This window comes from Lolium perenne, unplaced genomic scaffold (assembly GCF_019359855.2).
Source record: "Lolium perenne isolate Kyuss_39 unplaced genomic scaffold, Kyuss_2.0 unplaced23, whole genome shotgun sequence".
Taxonomy (NCBI): Eukaryota; Viridiplantae; Streptophyta; class Magnoliopsida; order Poales; family Poaceae; genus Lolium; species Lolium perenne.
Window position 1 is genome coordinate 144,191 of NW_027248981.1, and position 13,630 is coordinate 157,820.

The 13,630-nt window shown below is 39.9% G+C and overlaps 1 protein-coding gene and 1 non-coding gene across 3 annotated transcripts; both read right to left on the minus strand.

Annotated features, from left to right (window-relative positions):
• Positions 1 to 8,654: 8,654 nt before the first annotated feature.
• On the minus strand, positions 8,655 to 8,726 carry TRNAC-GCA (transfer RNA cysteine (anticodon GCA)). Its single transcript has one exon. It is a non-coding gene; the product is annotated as a tRNA-Cys (tRNA).
• Positions 8,727 to 9,254: 528 nt separating this feature from the next.
• LOC127326435 (uncharacterized) lies at positions 9,255 to 11,491 on the minus strand. Of its 2 annotated transcripts, none has more exons than XM_051353291.2 (5): positions 11,371 to 11,491; positions 11,182 to 11,238; positions 10,993 to 11,067; positions 9,681 to 9,785; positions 9,255 to 9,586 (listed from the first exon to the last, which is right to left on the minus strand). In XM_051353291.2, the coding sequence occupies exons 2-5, from the start codon at positions 11,212 to 11,214 to the stop codon at positions 9,470 to 9,472; spliced, it is 330 nt and encodes a 109-aa protein (XP_051209251.1). In that variant the 5' UTR covers positions 11,215 to 11,238; positions 11,371 to 11,491; the 3' UTR covers positions 9,255 to 9,469. The 2 variants fall into 2 exon arrangements, with proteins under 2 accessions (XP_051209251.1, XP_051209250.1); XM_051353290.2 differs by having other exon boundaries at positions 10,993 to 11,070.
• Between the last annotated feature and the right edge of the window lie 2,139 nt (positions 11,492 to 13,630).

Genomic DNA, 13,630 nt, shown 5'->3' on the forward strand with positions numbered 1-13,630 from the left:
CAACGAGAAAATGATATACGGACCTCGGGGGATCCGGGGGATTATATAGCAAAAAAATTCACGATAGAAGGAAAGTACCAGGTCGAACCCGAGTGGGAGAGGGACTCCGAGGGGCCGTCCCCGTATGGCGGCGCGGCCAAGGTGGGGCCCGCGCCGGCCTATGGGGGCATGCCCTCGTGCATCGCCTCCGCTCCGATTCGATCTCGTAATTTTTCATATTTTCTAAAAATAGCAAAAACATTGTTCGGAAAGTTAAACGCGGACTTTTTATTACCAGAAATGTTACCTATTCGAAGTCGAACTCTGCAGAACTATCAATTTGATTTTTGATGAAAGCTTCCGGAGTCACCACTCGAATAACATCAACGTCTTCATTATAAGAATCCCCAGAAATATAATGCTTGAGTCTTTGTCCATTCACCACTTGTGTGGCATCACCATTCAGAGAACCAATTTTTATTGCCCCTGAACGATAAACTAACACAATGACATATGGTCCTTCCCATTTTGAGAGTAATTTCCCTGCAAAAAATCTGAGACGAGACCGATACAATAGGACTTTATCTCCAACATTAAATTCTCATTTGATAATTCTTCTATCATGCCATTTCTTAACTTTCTCCTTAAAAAGTTTAGCATTTTCATAAGCTTCACTTCTCCATTCATCTAAAGAACTCAATTGTAGCAACCTTTTCTTACCGGCAAGTTTAGGATCTTTATTTAGTTCTCTTACAGCCCAATAAGCTTTGTGCTCTAGTTCTAAAGGTAAATGACAAGCTTTTCCATAAACCATTTTATAAGGAGACATACCCATAGGATTTTTATAAGCAGTTCTATAAGCCCATAGTGCTTCCTTCAACTTACTAGCCCAATTTTTCCTAGATTTATTAACAGTCTTTTGCAAGATATATTTAATTTCTCTATTTGATAATTCTACTTGTCCACTAGTTTGAGGATGATAAGCGGAAGCAATCCTATGATTAAGACCATATTTAGCAAGAGCTTTTCTAGAATCACCATGAATAAAATGAGAACTTCCATCAGTCATAAGATATCTAGGTACTCCAAACCTAGGAAAAATAACATCTAAAAGCATTTTTAAAGAGGTCTCACCATCAGCACTTTTTGTGGGTATGGCTTCCACCCATTTAGTAACATAATCAACAATGACAAGTATATGAGTGTTACCTTCTGAAGAAGGGAAAGGACCCATGAAGTCAAATCCCCAACAATCAAATGGTTCAATAACAAGAGTATAATTCATAGGCATTTCATTGCGTCTAGAGATATTACCAACCCTTTGATATTCATCACAAGATAAAATAAACTTTCTTGCATCTTTAAAGAGAGTTGGCCAATAAAAACCTGATTGTAGAACCTTTTGCGCGGTTCTATCTCCAGCGTGATGTCCTCCATAAACACTACCATGGCACTTACTCAATATCTCTTGTTGTTCATATTCGGGAACACATCTTCGCATAATACCATCCACTCCTTCTTTATATAAGTGTGGGTCATCCCAAAAATAATGCCTCAAGTCATAAAAGAATTTCCTCCTTTGCTGAGCTGAAAAGGTTGGAGGCAAGTACTTCGAAACAATAAAGTTAGCATAATCAGCATACCAAGGACTATCTCGCGAGCTCACCTTTATTACAGCCAATTGCTCATTTGGAAAACTATCATTAACAGGAACAGGATCATAAGCAATATTTTCCAATCTAGACAAATTATAAGCAACAGCATTATCAACACCTTTCCTATCTATAACATGTAAATCAAATTCTTGCAAAAGAAGCACCCATCTAATAAGCCTTGGCTTAGCATCTTTCTTGTCTATAAGGTACCTAATTGCAGCATGATCAGTATGAATTGTGACTTTTGAATCAACAATATAAGGTCTAAACTTGTCACAACCAAAAACCACGGCTAATAATTCTTTTTCAGTTGTAGCATAATTTCTTTGAGCAGCATCAAGAGTTTTACTAGCATAATGAATAACATTCAATTTTTTATCTACTCGCTGTCCAAGAACAACACCTACAGCAAAATCACTAGCATCACTCATAATTTCAAAAGGTAAATTCCAATCAGGAGGTTCAACTACAGGAGCAGTTGTTAAGGCTTTCTTTAGAGTTTCAAAAGCTTCCTTACAATCATCATCAAAAACAAAAGGTACATCTTTTTGAAGAAGATTAGTAAGTGGCTTTGAAATTTTAGAGAAATCTTTAATAAATCTCCTATAAAAACCAGCATGACCAAGAACACTACGAATACCTTTAACATCCCTAGGATAGGGCATCTTCTCAATTGCTTCAACTTTAGCTCTATCAACTTCAATACCTCTCTCAGAAATTTTATCTCCCAATACATTTCCTTCATTAACCATAAAGTGGCATTTCTCCCAATTAAGAACAAGGTTAGTTTCTTCACATCTCTGCAAAACTTTATCAAGGTTTCGCAAGCAATTATCAAAAGAATTCCCATAGACAGAAAAAATCATCCATGAATACCTCTACAATCTTTTCACAAAAGCCATGAAAAATAGCAGACATGCATCTTTGAAAAGTAGCAGGAGCATTACATAAACCAAAAGGCATACGCCTATAAGCATAAGTTCCATAGGGACAAGTGAAAGTGGTTTTCTCTTGATCTTTAGTTTTAACAGCAATTTGTGAAAACCCAGAATAACCATCAAGAAAACAGAAATGAGTATTTTTATACAACCTCTCTAGCATTTGAGCAATAAAAGGTAAAGGGTAATGATCTTTCTTAGTAACTTTATTAACTTTTCGATAATCAATGCACATTCTATACCCTACAACTACTCATTGAGGGATGAGCTCATCATTATCATTAGGTACAACAGTTATTCCTCCTTTCTTAGGAACACAATGCACAGGACTAACCCATCTACTATCGTTAATAGGATATATAATACCAGCTTTAAGAAGTTTTAATACCTCATTCCTTACCACATCCTTCATTTTAGGAATTAGACGATGCTGATGTTCAACAACAGGCTTTGCACCATCTTCCATGTTGATGGCATGTTGGCAAATAGAGGGAGAAATCCCCTTCAAGTCATCAAGACTGTAGCCAATAGCACCTCGATGTTTCTTCAATATTTCCAATAACCTTTCTTCCTCAAAATCTGAAAGCTTAGCACTAATAATAACAGGATATATTTTCTTATCATCAATATAAGCATACTTAAGATTATCAGGCAACGGTTTTAAATCAAAAACAGGATCTTCCTTTGGCGGTGGTGTTGTACCTAGATCTTCAACCGGTAAGTCATGTTTAAGAATAGGTTGACGAAGGAAAATTTCATTAAGCTCATTCCTTTCTTCCCTAAAGACTTCACTCTCACTATCCTCCAAATGTTGCTACAAAGGATCATTAGGAGCAAGAGCAATAGATGCACACTGTTCAACTCTAAAATCATTATTAGGCAATTCAGCTTTATAAGGAACTTTGGCAAATTTAGAGAAATTAAATTCATAAGATTCACCAGCAAATTTAGTTACAATTGTCTCCTTCTTGCAATCTATAACAGCTCCACAAGTATTTAGAAAAGGTCTACCAAAAATGATAGGACAAGACTTACTAGCAGCAGAACCAAGTACCAAAAAGTCAGCAGGATATTTAATCTTACCACATAGAACTTCCACATCTCGAACAATACCAATAGGAGAGATAGTTTCTCTATTAGCTAGCCGAATAACCACATTAATATCTTCAAGTTCACAAGAACCAATTTCATACATGATTTCCGTGTAAAGCTCATAAGGAATGGCACTAATACTTGCACCAATATCGCATAAACCATAATAACAATGATCACCAATTCTAACAGAGAGCATAGGAACACTGGCTTTCCTAGACTTATTAGGATGTGAAACAATATTAGAAGCATCTTCACAGAAAATGATGTGACCATCTTCTACATTTTCAGTCACAAGATCTTTAACTATTGCAATAGCAGGTTCAACCTTTATTTTCTCTTCAGGTTCTATAGGTTTCTTTGCACTTTTATTAACCACACTAGTTATAACAGAATACTCCTTCATTTTAGCAGGAAAAGGAGTTTTTCAATATAAGCTTCAGGAAGAATATGATCAACAGTTTTAATTTCAACACATTTACCTATAGGTGAATCAGTTTTATCTTTGTAGGGTTCATGATACTTATTAAAATTCTTCCTAGTCAATTCAAAATGAGAGGCAAAAGCTTTATAAAAATTTGCAACAACTTGAGAGTCAAGACCATAAGTGGCACTCATATTACGAAATTTATCAGTATCCATAAAAGTTTCAATGCATTCATAATCATAATTTATACCTGACTCTCTATCTTTGTCGTTCTCCCATCCTTCAGTATTCTCCTGAATCCGATCAAGAAGGTCCCATTTAAAATCTTCTTTGTTGCGTGTGAATGATCCAGAACAAGTAGTATCCAGCAAGGTTTTATCTTGAAAAAAAAGTCTTGCATAGAAATTATCAATGATGATATTACCAGGAAGCTCATGAATGGGGCATTTGAGCATTAAAGACTTCAATCTCCCCCACGCTTGGGCAATACTCTCTCCATCATGAGGCCAAAATTATATATGCGGTTTCTGTCTTTGTGAATTTCACTTGGAGGATAGAATTTAGAATAAAATAGAGGCACAATATCCTTCCAATCAAAAGAATGCCCATTCTTCAGCAGTTTATACCAATGCGCCGCTTTACCAGACAGCGATATAGAGAATAGTTTCTTCCTAACTTCATCCATAGAAATACCTGCACACTTGAATAACCCGCATAATTCATGTAAAAACAGTAAATGATCTCCAGGATGGACAGTTCCATCCCCTTCATAGCGGTTACCCACAACACGTTCAATAATTTTCATAGGTATTTTATATGGAACCTCTTTCTCGCCTGGCGCCTCATCCACAACCTTTGCAGTAGTAGTAGATTTTCCAAATAGGAATTCAAGAGAAGATCTCTCCATAATGAATTATAGCAGCAGGCAGAAATAAAAACAACACGTACAGTAAAAGTTTTCCTTACCAATTCCACTTACCAATAGCGCTTCACTCCCCGGCAACGGCGCCAGAAAATAGTCTTGATGACACAAGTATAGGGGGTGTATCGTAGTACTTTCGATAAATAAGAGTGTCGAACCCAACGAGGAGCAGAAGGTGTTGACAAGCAGTTTCGATGAAGGATTCTCTGTAAATGCTCACAGACAAGTATTCAGGGGGTTTTGATATAGCAGATAAATAAAATACAAGTAAGTAAAATGCGAGAGTAATAATTGCAGCGAGTGGCCCAATCCTTTTTAGCACAAAGGACAAGCCGGTTTGTTTACTTATGATGACCAAACGTTCTTGAGGACACACGGGTATTTAGTCTAGTGCTTTCGCTTCATATAGTTGATTAATCTTCATTGTTTTGATAAGTGTTGTGTGGGTGAACCTATGCTAATGCACCGCCCTTCCTAGGACTAATACATACTTGTGATTAAACCCCTTGCAAGCATCCGCAAATACAAGAAAGTAATTAAGATAAATCTAACCACAGCCTTAAACTTTGAGATCCTGCTATCCCTCGTGCATCGATATACCAACGGGGGTTCAGGTTGCTGTCACTCCGGCAATCCCATAATTAGCAAACGAATACAAGATGCATTCCCCTAGGCCCATAAAGGTGAAGTATCATGTAGTCGACGTTCACATGACACCACTAGAAGAATAACACCACAACTTAAATATCAAACCATTAAATATTACTCAACATAGTTCACTACTAACATTTAGAATTCACCCATGTCCTCAAGAACTAAACGAACTACTCACAAGACATCATATGGAACATGATCAGAGGTGATATGATGATGGATAAGAATCTGAACATAAACCTTAATTCAACGGTTTCACTCAATAGCATCAATAACAAGGAGTAATCAACACCGGGAGAGTTTCCCCTATGACATAATCAAGATTCAGCCCTAGATGTTACAGCGGAGATGAGGTGCAGCGGTGGAGATGACGGTGACGGTGGCGGAGATGATGATGATCCCAATGAAGTCCAGCTCGATGACGGTGACGATGGCGACAATTTCCCCTCCGGGAGGGAATTTCCCCGTCGGATTTCAGCCTGCCGGAGAGCTCTTTTCTCTCTGGTGTTTTCCGCCCCGCAGAGACGGCTGTGTCTATTCGCGATGCCCTCTTGCACCTTAGGGTTTTCGGAAGATGAAGTACGCGAAAGAGAGACGGCCGAGAGGGGTTGTGGGCCCCTTCCCCACTAGGCGGCGCGGCCAGGGTGGAGCCCGCGCCGGCCTATGGGGGGCCATGGAGGCCCTCCTCGGCCCCTCCTTTTGGCTGGCTCCTTCTTCTGGAGAAATAATACTTTCGGTGTATTTTCCGTCAATTGTTGATCTTCAGAAATATTGTATCCTGACGGTGCTTTTTCCAGCAGAATCCTGACTCCGGTGAGTAATTCTCCAATAATCATGAAACATGCAAAATAGGTGAAATAACATAAGTATCATCTCTAAATATGAAATATATCAATGAATAACAGTAAATTATGATATAAATAGTGATGCAAAATGGACGTATCAGCGCACCCGAAGAAATTTATCAATATAGATAGATCAATACAACAAGTCAATATAGATGAACCCAAAGAATTTCGGCTGTGGGTAGACATCTTCGAGTTTTATAAAATCTTCATGTACTCCCATCGGAAGCGTTAATATTTTACTCAATAAAATATTTCCGGGGAATTACGCCAGTATCCCAGGCTCGAGTCTAGGGACTCGAACTTGAAGTAGGTTTCTGCGGATTTGCCACAAGAGCAATTAACTGGTACCTGGACCGTTAGATGAACCAACCTCATTTACCAATATCCCTGTACAATATAGATATCAAATAAAAATAGCGTCTTCATGGACTCGATGTATTTGCAAAAGAGATGGAGGATGGAGATTTTACCCGATTCTGTGACTCGAATAAAATCTCGGGGGCTAATGACATGGGTATGCCTAATGGGCATGTCACATGTATACCACTGATTTATGTTTTCAGGTATCTTAGGAGTCGAAGGCCTACGGGCCCAAAGATTTAGAGGCCCATGAAGCCGAAGATATATGGTTCAAGGGGGTAGTGTCAATATAGGGAAACGTGTAGCAATGTATGGAAAGGCCCAACCGGCCTGATGTTTGTATACTTGTATATCACGAAAAGCCTCGGCTTCGCCTCCTATATAAGGGCGAAGCTGAGGTCGAAGAAAAGATCGATCATTATTAAACCCTAGCCACCGTTTTTTTCTAGTTAGGTGCCTTTGTTCGTCTGACCACCTTCGAGTTCTACTTGCCCTCTACTTCCACGAAACCCTAAGTCTACAATCTGTATGCATTGAAGAGTTAATACCTCGTCAAACGTCACCAAATCTCTCCACGCCTGGCGCCGAAGCATCCCCAAGTCTATGGCTTTAGCTTGATGTATGCTCTTTATCCGTTTTTTGTTGAATAAATTAAGAAAGGAGTGCGTATGCATCTTTTCGACGCTAATGCTAGGGGTCTCATCCTCCATTTTGAAGAAAAAAATCCCCATGCAAGGATCCTATAACCAATAAATAATAATTAAATATTCATAAATTGGGGCCATTGGAATCGTATAAGAAGATGGTCTTATGGGAAAGCATCCAGGGTCCATATGTTTGTAGTGCACACTCTATTTTTTAGATTGACATCGCCGGCATCATCCTCCCTACATTTGTGCTGACTACTTTCCCTGTACCATTGATAATGTCAAACTTCTACCGCGCACTCTCGAGGTCGAACCATGCCAATGTGTCTTCACTAGAGGAAGAAGTTTGTTGCATCAAACATGTTGTCAGTCCTTGAGAAACCCCTTCATGGTTTATACTAAGGGGAGACACTGGTTTTTATCGAGCAAATGGCTAAGCATTGCTGCAGTCAATTGCAGTAATATTAGATAAACATGTATCAATAAGACTAGCCACACTTAAAGTATCATAAGTATCATAATTTGTGAAGAAAGGTATGTTTCCACTATTACTAAGGATGACGTGATTAATCTCCTTAACGAAGTGAAAAATTGAGAAGGATAACTGTAAAATATGAGTGAGTATGGTCACATCACATGTTTCTATTGTCAATACTTCTCCCTATTTGTAATTTTTGTGATTATAACATATTTTTCTCATTGTCTCCATACTCCAGGTTGATACAGACGAGGCTTAGAATAATTTGTTGCGGGTTGTGACTTTAATTTTTCATTAATATTTGTGAAGAATAAAGAAATAGATTTAGCACATCGTCCAATCATTTTATATTGTCTTTTAGCACTATATTATGGCATGAGAGATGATGTTGTATAATCCTCTATTATATTAGTTTGATACAGTTAGTGTGCGATGCTTTCATGTTGTAACTAATCTGATAGCAATCTTGTTTTGCAATGTTGTTACTACATCCTACAAAATAGCAGTTGGTATACAAGAACTGTTGAAGCATTGCGAATGGACAGTTCATGTAAAGTGTGGCCAGTTGATCCCTTTATGCAATGTCTGGCCAGTTGACTCGTTTATCGTTGATGAACTCCATGCTAAGCTCGTGTATTCTGAATAAAAAACGAGAGGGCCCAACCGGGTTCGAACCGGTGACCTATTGATCTGCAGTCAATTGCTCTACCACTGAGCTATGGACCCGTTTATGTCTATTTAACACTGTCAGCTTACTTATAAAAAACTAAAACGTCGTCACGTTTCGTTTCAATCACATCCGGTGCCTTCATTCGTCCACATGAGACATGAAGCCGCATGGCCAGAATTCCGCATGCGTCCACTGGACCATTGATTTGCGATAGGCACCTTGGTTGAGCAGATTATGTGCTCTGTTTCTGATAACGCTCAGTGATGAATCGTTGGGGATCAACAGTGTTGCCAACCCCAGATGTTATGCTTTTGCCAAGTGACGTTTCTTCATTTCAAAGATAGTAGGACAGTGCCACATAGTAAATCAGGCTCTTCAATCAGCAGCCATGCTTGTTTTGGTAGCAGCGCGTGCTTGTAATCTCCAGATCAGTCATGTCCATGTTTCATAACCAAAAATGCCATGTCAATGGAAGTACGTTAACACAATGTAAACGATGAATATATAGCAGTGTCATGCCCTGAATAAGCACTTAAATAATCGCAAACTAACAATCAAAGCCAAAAGGAACATTCTAAAGAAAATTTTAAAAAATTGTCTTAAACTGATATATTGATGATCCCGTGCATGTTTTTTTGAGGGACAGGCAAACTCATAACATCCAAAACTACAACACTGAACCATCAGTACTGCTAAGTTCTGGCTTCATAACACCCCGATTTTAGAGCATTCAGCATTACAAATTAACAGTGACCTAGCCAAGAGGCTCTTCTGCTTGTACAAGGCATCGTCTTCAGGCTCACTTCGGGTTCCTCAGAACAATGATGACCGAGTCTCCGCGGAGGAACATCTTGCTGATGAACCTGTCCTTGTTCACAGGAAGAGCCTTCTTCTTGCCTTTTCCAGTCTTTGGAACCTGTGACGAGAGAAGCTCAAGTTAGCAATGTGAACAAAGTAAGCAATACAACACAGGGAAACGATGCAGCAGTTGCGATGATGTGCCGGCATACCTCAGTCCACATCTCCCTAACGTTCTCAAGAACCATGTTGCAGTGGCGATCAAATGCCCTCACGCGGCCAAGTAACTTCTTGTTGTTCCGGCAGTTGATAAGAACCTAAGGCAGAAGAGAGCAAACATTATCAGAACAATGGCTGGCGTGGAAACATCATGGATAGTCAGTGCAAGTGCAGACGTAGTCACCTAGGGATACTTCATAATATATCATATACTGAGTGAAAAGAATAGAACGAGTGTGTCTGCAGCAAGCAAGGTTTCCAGGTTAGGCACATGCAAAATTTCAAGCAAGCAGAAATATACACAATATGACTTGTAGCAGCAACCAAGCAGAGTAGCCAATAGCTATTTTTTACCCATCTATAAAAATACTACTCAAGGTTGATTATGCATCTGTAACACCCAAGGGCACATTACTGGCTACAATGATGAGTAATGAACTACTCAATTAAACAGCCAGTAACTAATCGTGCGGCCAAAGTACCACAGTTACTCAAGTGACCCACATAATGAAGTATATAACTAAACAACCAACAGCCATATCATCAGTACATACTTGCACTTGTATTGAGTGAGACAACTGCATCAACTCCTTCAAATTTCAGCGAAGGAGATAAACTTTGCTAAAACTGAACTTTCAGGTTACAGAGTTGCATTTGTTTCAGTTATACAAAGGGTCTGACATGCAACAATAACATTAGGACAAATGGTGCACTGAAACTATGAAGATTACTTCAAAATTACTCGCTGGTGCATTCAACTTCGCAGGATAAAGGGCACATCATTATTACAAAAGGTAGGTCACAAAGCTACGGTTCACTTGCACATCAGGGTAACATGCAACTAAGTTAACTCGATTGTTAGCCGGTGTACACATGACGAGAACCCCTGACAGGGTTCAATTCTAACAGAGATGCAGGAATGCAGTAAAAACACAGGTAAACACAAATACAAAGAGAACTTTGAGGTTACAGCATTGCATTTGTTTCGGACATTCAGTTAACAAAAGCGTGTTGCATATGCAACAATACTACAGACAAATGCGGCACAAGGCGGATGCCGAATTACTCGTATATGATGGGCTGATGCATTTAACTTTGCGGGACAAATAGCACAGCATTATTACCAGAGGCACATTAATGAAACTACGGTTCGCTTGCACATCAACTAGATCAATAGGATTTTTAGCCAGTGTACACACGACTGAAACACCATCGGGTATTAAATTCAAACAGAGGCGTAAACAGACACAGTAGACAGGAAATTCCAGCCTGAGTGTCTCAATACAAGCAAGAGATTTCACCAACCTGAGTGTTGTTCTTGACGCTCAACATGAGCACGGACAGAGGCCCCGTGCTGAACTCCTCCTCCTCTTTCTTTACCTGCTGCCGGAAAGCAGACACACCAAGCACAAAAGGAGAACCGTGTCAGTTACCAGTGTTAACCATCCATACACAGAAGAACGAAGGAACAAATTGCGAGTCCTGGATGTTTACACTGGCAGCCGCTTCCTCTGCCATCGACGCCATCGCTCCCGAAGCGCAGCCGGCGATCTGCAGAGGGGAGAAAACAAAATCAGCAGCAGTTCCGAGACCCCGAGAGATCCACAGAGCGATAACAAGCGGGTGGACGAGCTCTAGCAGCGTCTTGTAGACCAACGGAGCTACGGGCGAGGAGGGGGGAACCTGCGGTGTTACTCGTCGGTGTCGTTGAAACCCTAGGGAGGGAGGACAGAGGAGAGAAGAGAGAAGAGCGGGTTAACCCTAACAGGAGACCAAATGGGCTGTCGCCCAATAACAATCCTTCTGGCCTGTTTGGCCCGATAGACACTACCTTTTCAATTTGTCTTAAAAAACACATTTTCAATTTGTCTAAAATAACACCTTTTCAATTAATTCAGTCCATTAGTGAATATAATTTCCCGCCAAAACTGTAACCGTACCGTAGAGGCAACCTATAACTTTTTTGATAATGGAGAAGACAAACTTACCCAAGAGACTAGGACAGTAGGATTTCGCTTACCTATCTTACAAAAGGACCTCCAATTACTATGACTATGCTCCTCTCAATTGAGTTATCTTCTCGGGCGTTCAACCAACCGGCTTGACATGCATTCAACTTCGGCTCTAGATTGAGTCGGAGCATGGAGTTGGATTCTAGCAAGGATGGAAAGGTGGATTGGCAGTGACGGATTGGACGGAGCCGACTCTAAGGAAATTCTTGAGGAGTCTGAGAACCTAAGGAGAGAACCATTGATCGTTTGCTTGTGGTGAAGGATGAAGTTGAATATCTGAAGAAAGGTATGAAGTGGATGGAGGCAATGCGGTTGTTGTCCTCGAGAGATTTTAGTGCAACGTCCTTGAAGAAGATTATGAGTTTTGCATTGACACCATCGAAGGAGGTAAACTTTGGTGCTCTCGAAGATAAAAATAATAATAATTGTACATGCTAATTGCTTGGGCGTCCCTAGGTCTTTCGTGATCATGGGGCCTTAGCAGTAGATATGAACCAGATTCATGCGTGGTTTAGGATTCACGATTTTCCCAAAATTTATTATTAGAAGCATATTATTACAGAAGTGGTTGTTAGTATTAGCGAGGTCTCTGCCACCACCCACCCACCCCCACAACTTCCCCATAAACCATAATCTTGAGGTAGCACTTGCGAGGCCGCCCTTTATGAAGGTGGAACCCACTTCAAAAGCGATCGACCCTAATTTTATGACAACATGCACTTGGGATATCTTTAAGTTGGTATTGTTCACATCACTTATTTAGACCAAATTACAAGTATACCAAAAAGTGGAAGTGCAAAGTACATGGATACTAAAACTGAAGTATAAAGTAAACTAAACTGAAGTCTTACAAAGTACATGTGTCCTAAAAGTCGAAATACGAAGTGCACTAAATTTGAAGGTAATAGTGCTAAAACCTGAAGTAGTATGATATGTAAATTTTAGATGTCTGGTTTTTTTTGTCAAAATCTATCAACATCAAATCTAGTTCTTAAGATCTCAATGCGTGGAAAGGAACTATGTAAACTTTTCGTAATTTAAATGAGCGGGCTTTAAGATATTTTATTTTGAATTCTTGTTTCTCTAAGAAAAGAATCAAAGACCGTAGTACTCTCATCCTCCCATGTCTCTCTCTCTTATCCTCATCCTCACTTTGCTTCTCTTTAAAACAAATGGGAAATAGAGAGATACATGTGACTTGTGATGAAGGAGATGCAAACAAGTGTCGCGACGACAACACAATAGTTGGACTTTTGGGGAGGTTAGCTTTTTTCTAGACTAGAGATTTTGATATTCTTGTATCTACCACCCCTTTCAATGTAGCAAGCCCTATTAGCAACATCATATTATCCTACTAAATCCAATCTAGCAGCTTAGATTAACATGATCGGATGCCCCGAATGCAATTAGCAATTAACGGACCATGCTCCGTCGGCAGACGAAAATTTCCACCGCTTCGACAAACACGTTATCATCTCGTAATTACCCCCAACAGTCCTCCGCATATGTGCACCTCATCGCTGATTCTCTTCCTTTATTTTAAACAGAAGTTCTTGGTCTGACTTTATATATAAAGCCATAGATGGCGGAGTAGCACATCAACATAGGTTTAGATTACAACATCATAAAGATTCCACTAGATGCGAAAGTCATATGAGTTCTCACACACAAACCACCGAAACATGAAACAACACTAATTTTTCAAGGATACGTCATGGATAGATGTATCGGTTTCATAGAAGAAGTGGCCAAGAAGTCAAAGAACAACACACCTCTGACAGAGATGCCACGGGTGCAACACCACACTAACCCCAAAGGCTAGCACGCACAGCTAACCAACTACTCGCGACATCTCCACTTCTCTACCGGCGCAAGCATGCCTCTAAACAACCTAGCAGCTCGCCAAAGCTCCGCTTCCTCCGAGTCTTTCA

Excerpts from the sequence above, each read along its gene's own strand:
- LOC127326435 (XM_051353290.2), bottom strand. The coding sequence starts at position 11,214 with ATGGCGTCGATGGCAGAGGAAGCGGCTGCCAGT. Across the intron at positions 11,071-11,181 it reads CAGAGGAAGCGGCTGCCAGT|CAGGTAAAGAAAGAGGAGGA; the intron begins GTAAACATCCAG and ends GCTTTCCGGCAG. Across the intron at positions 9,587-9,680 it reads TTAGGGAGATGTGGACTGAG|GTTCCAAAGACTGGAAAAGG; the intron begins GTATGCCGGCAC and ends CTCTCGTCACAG.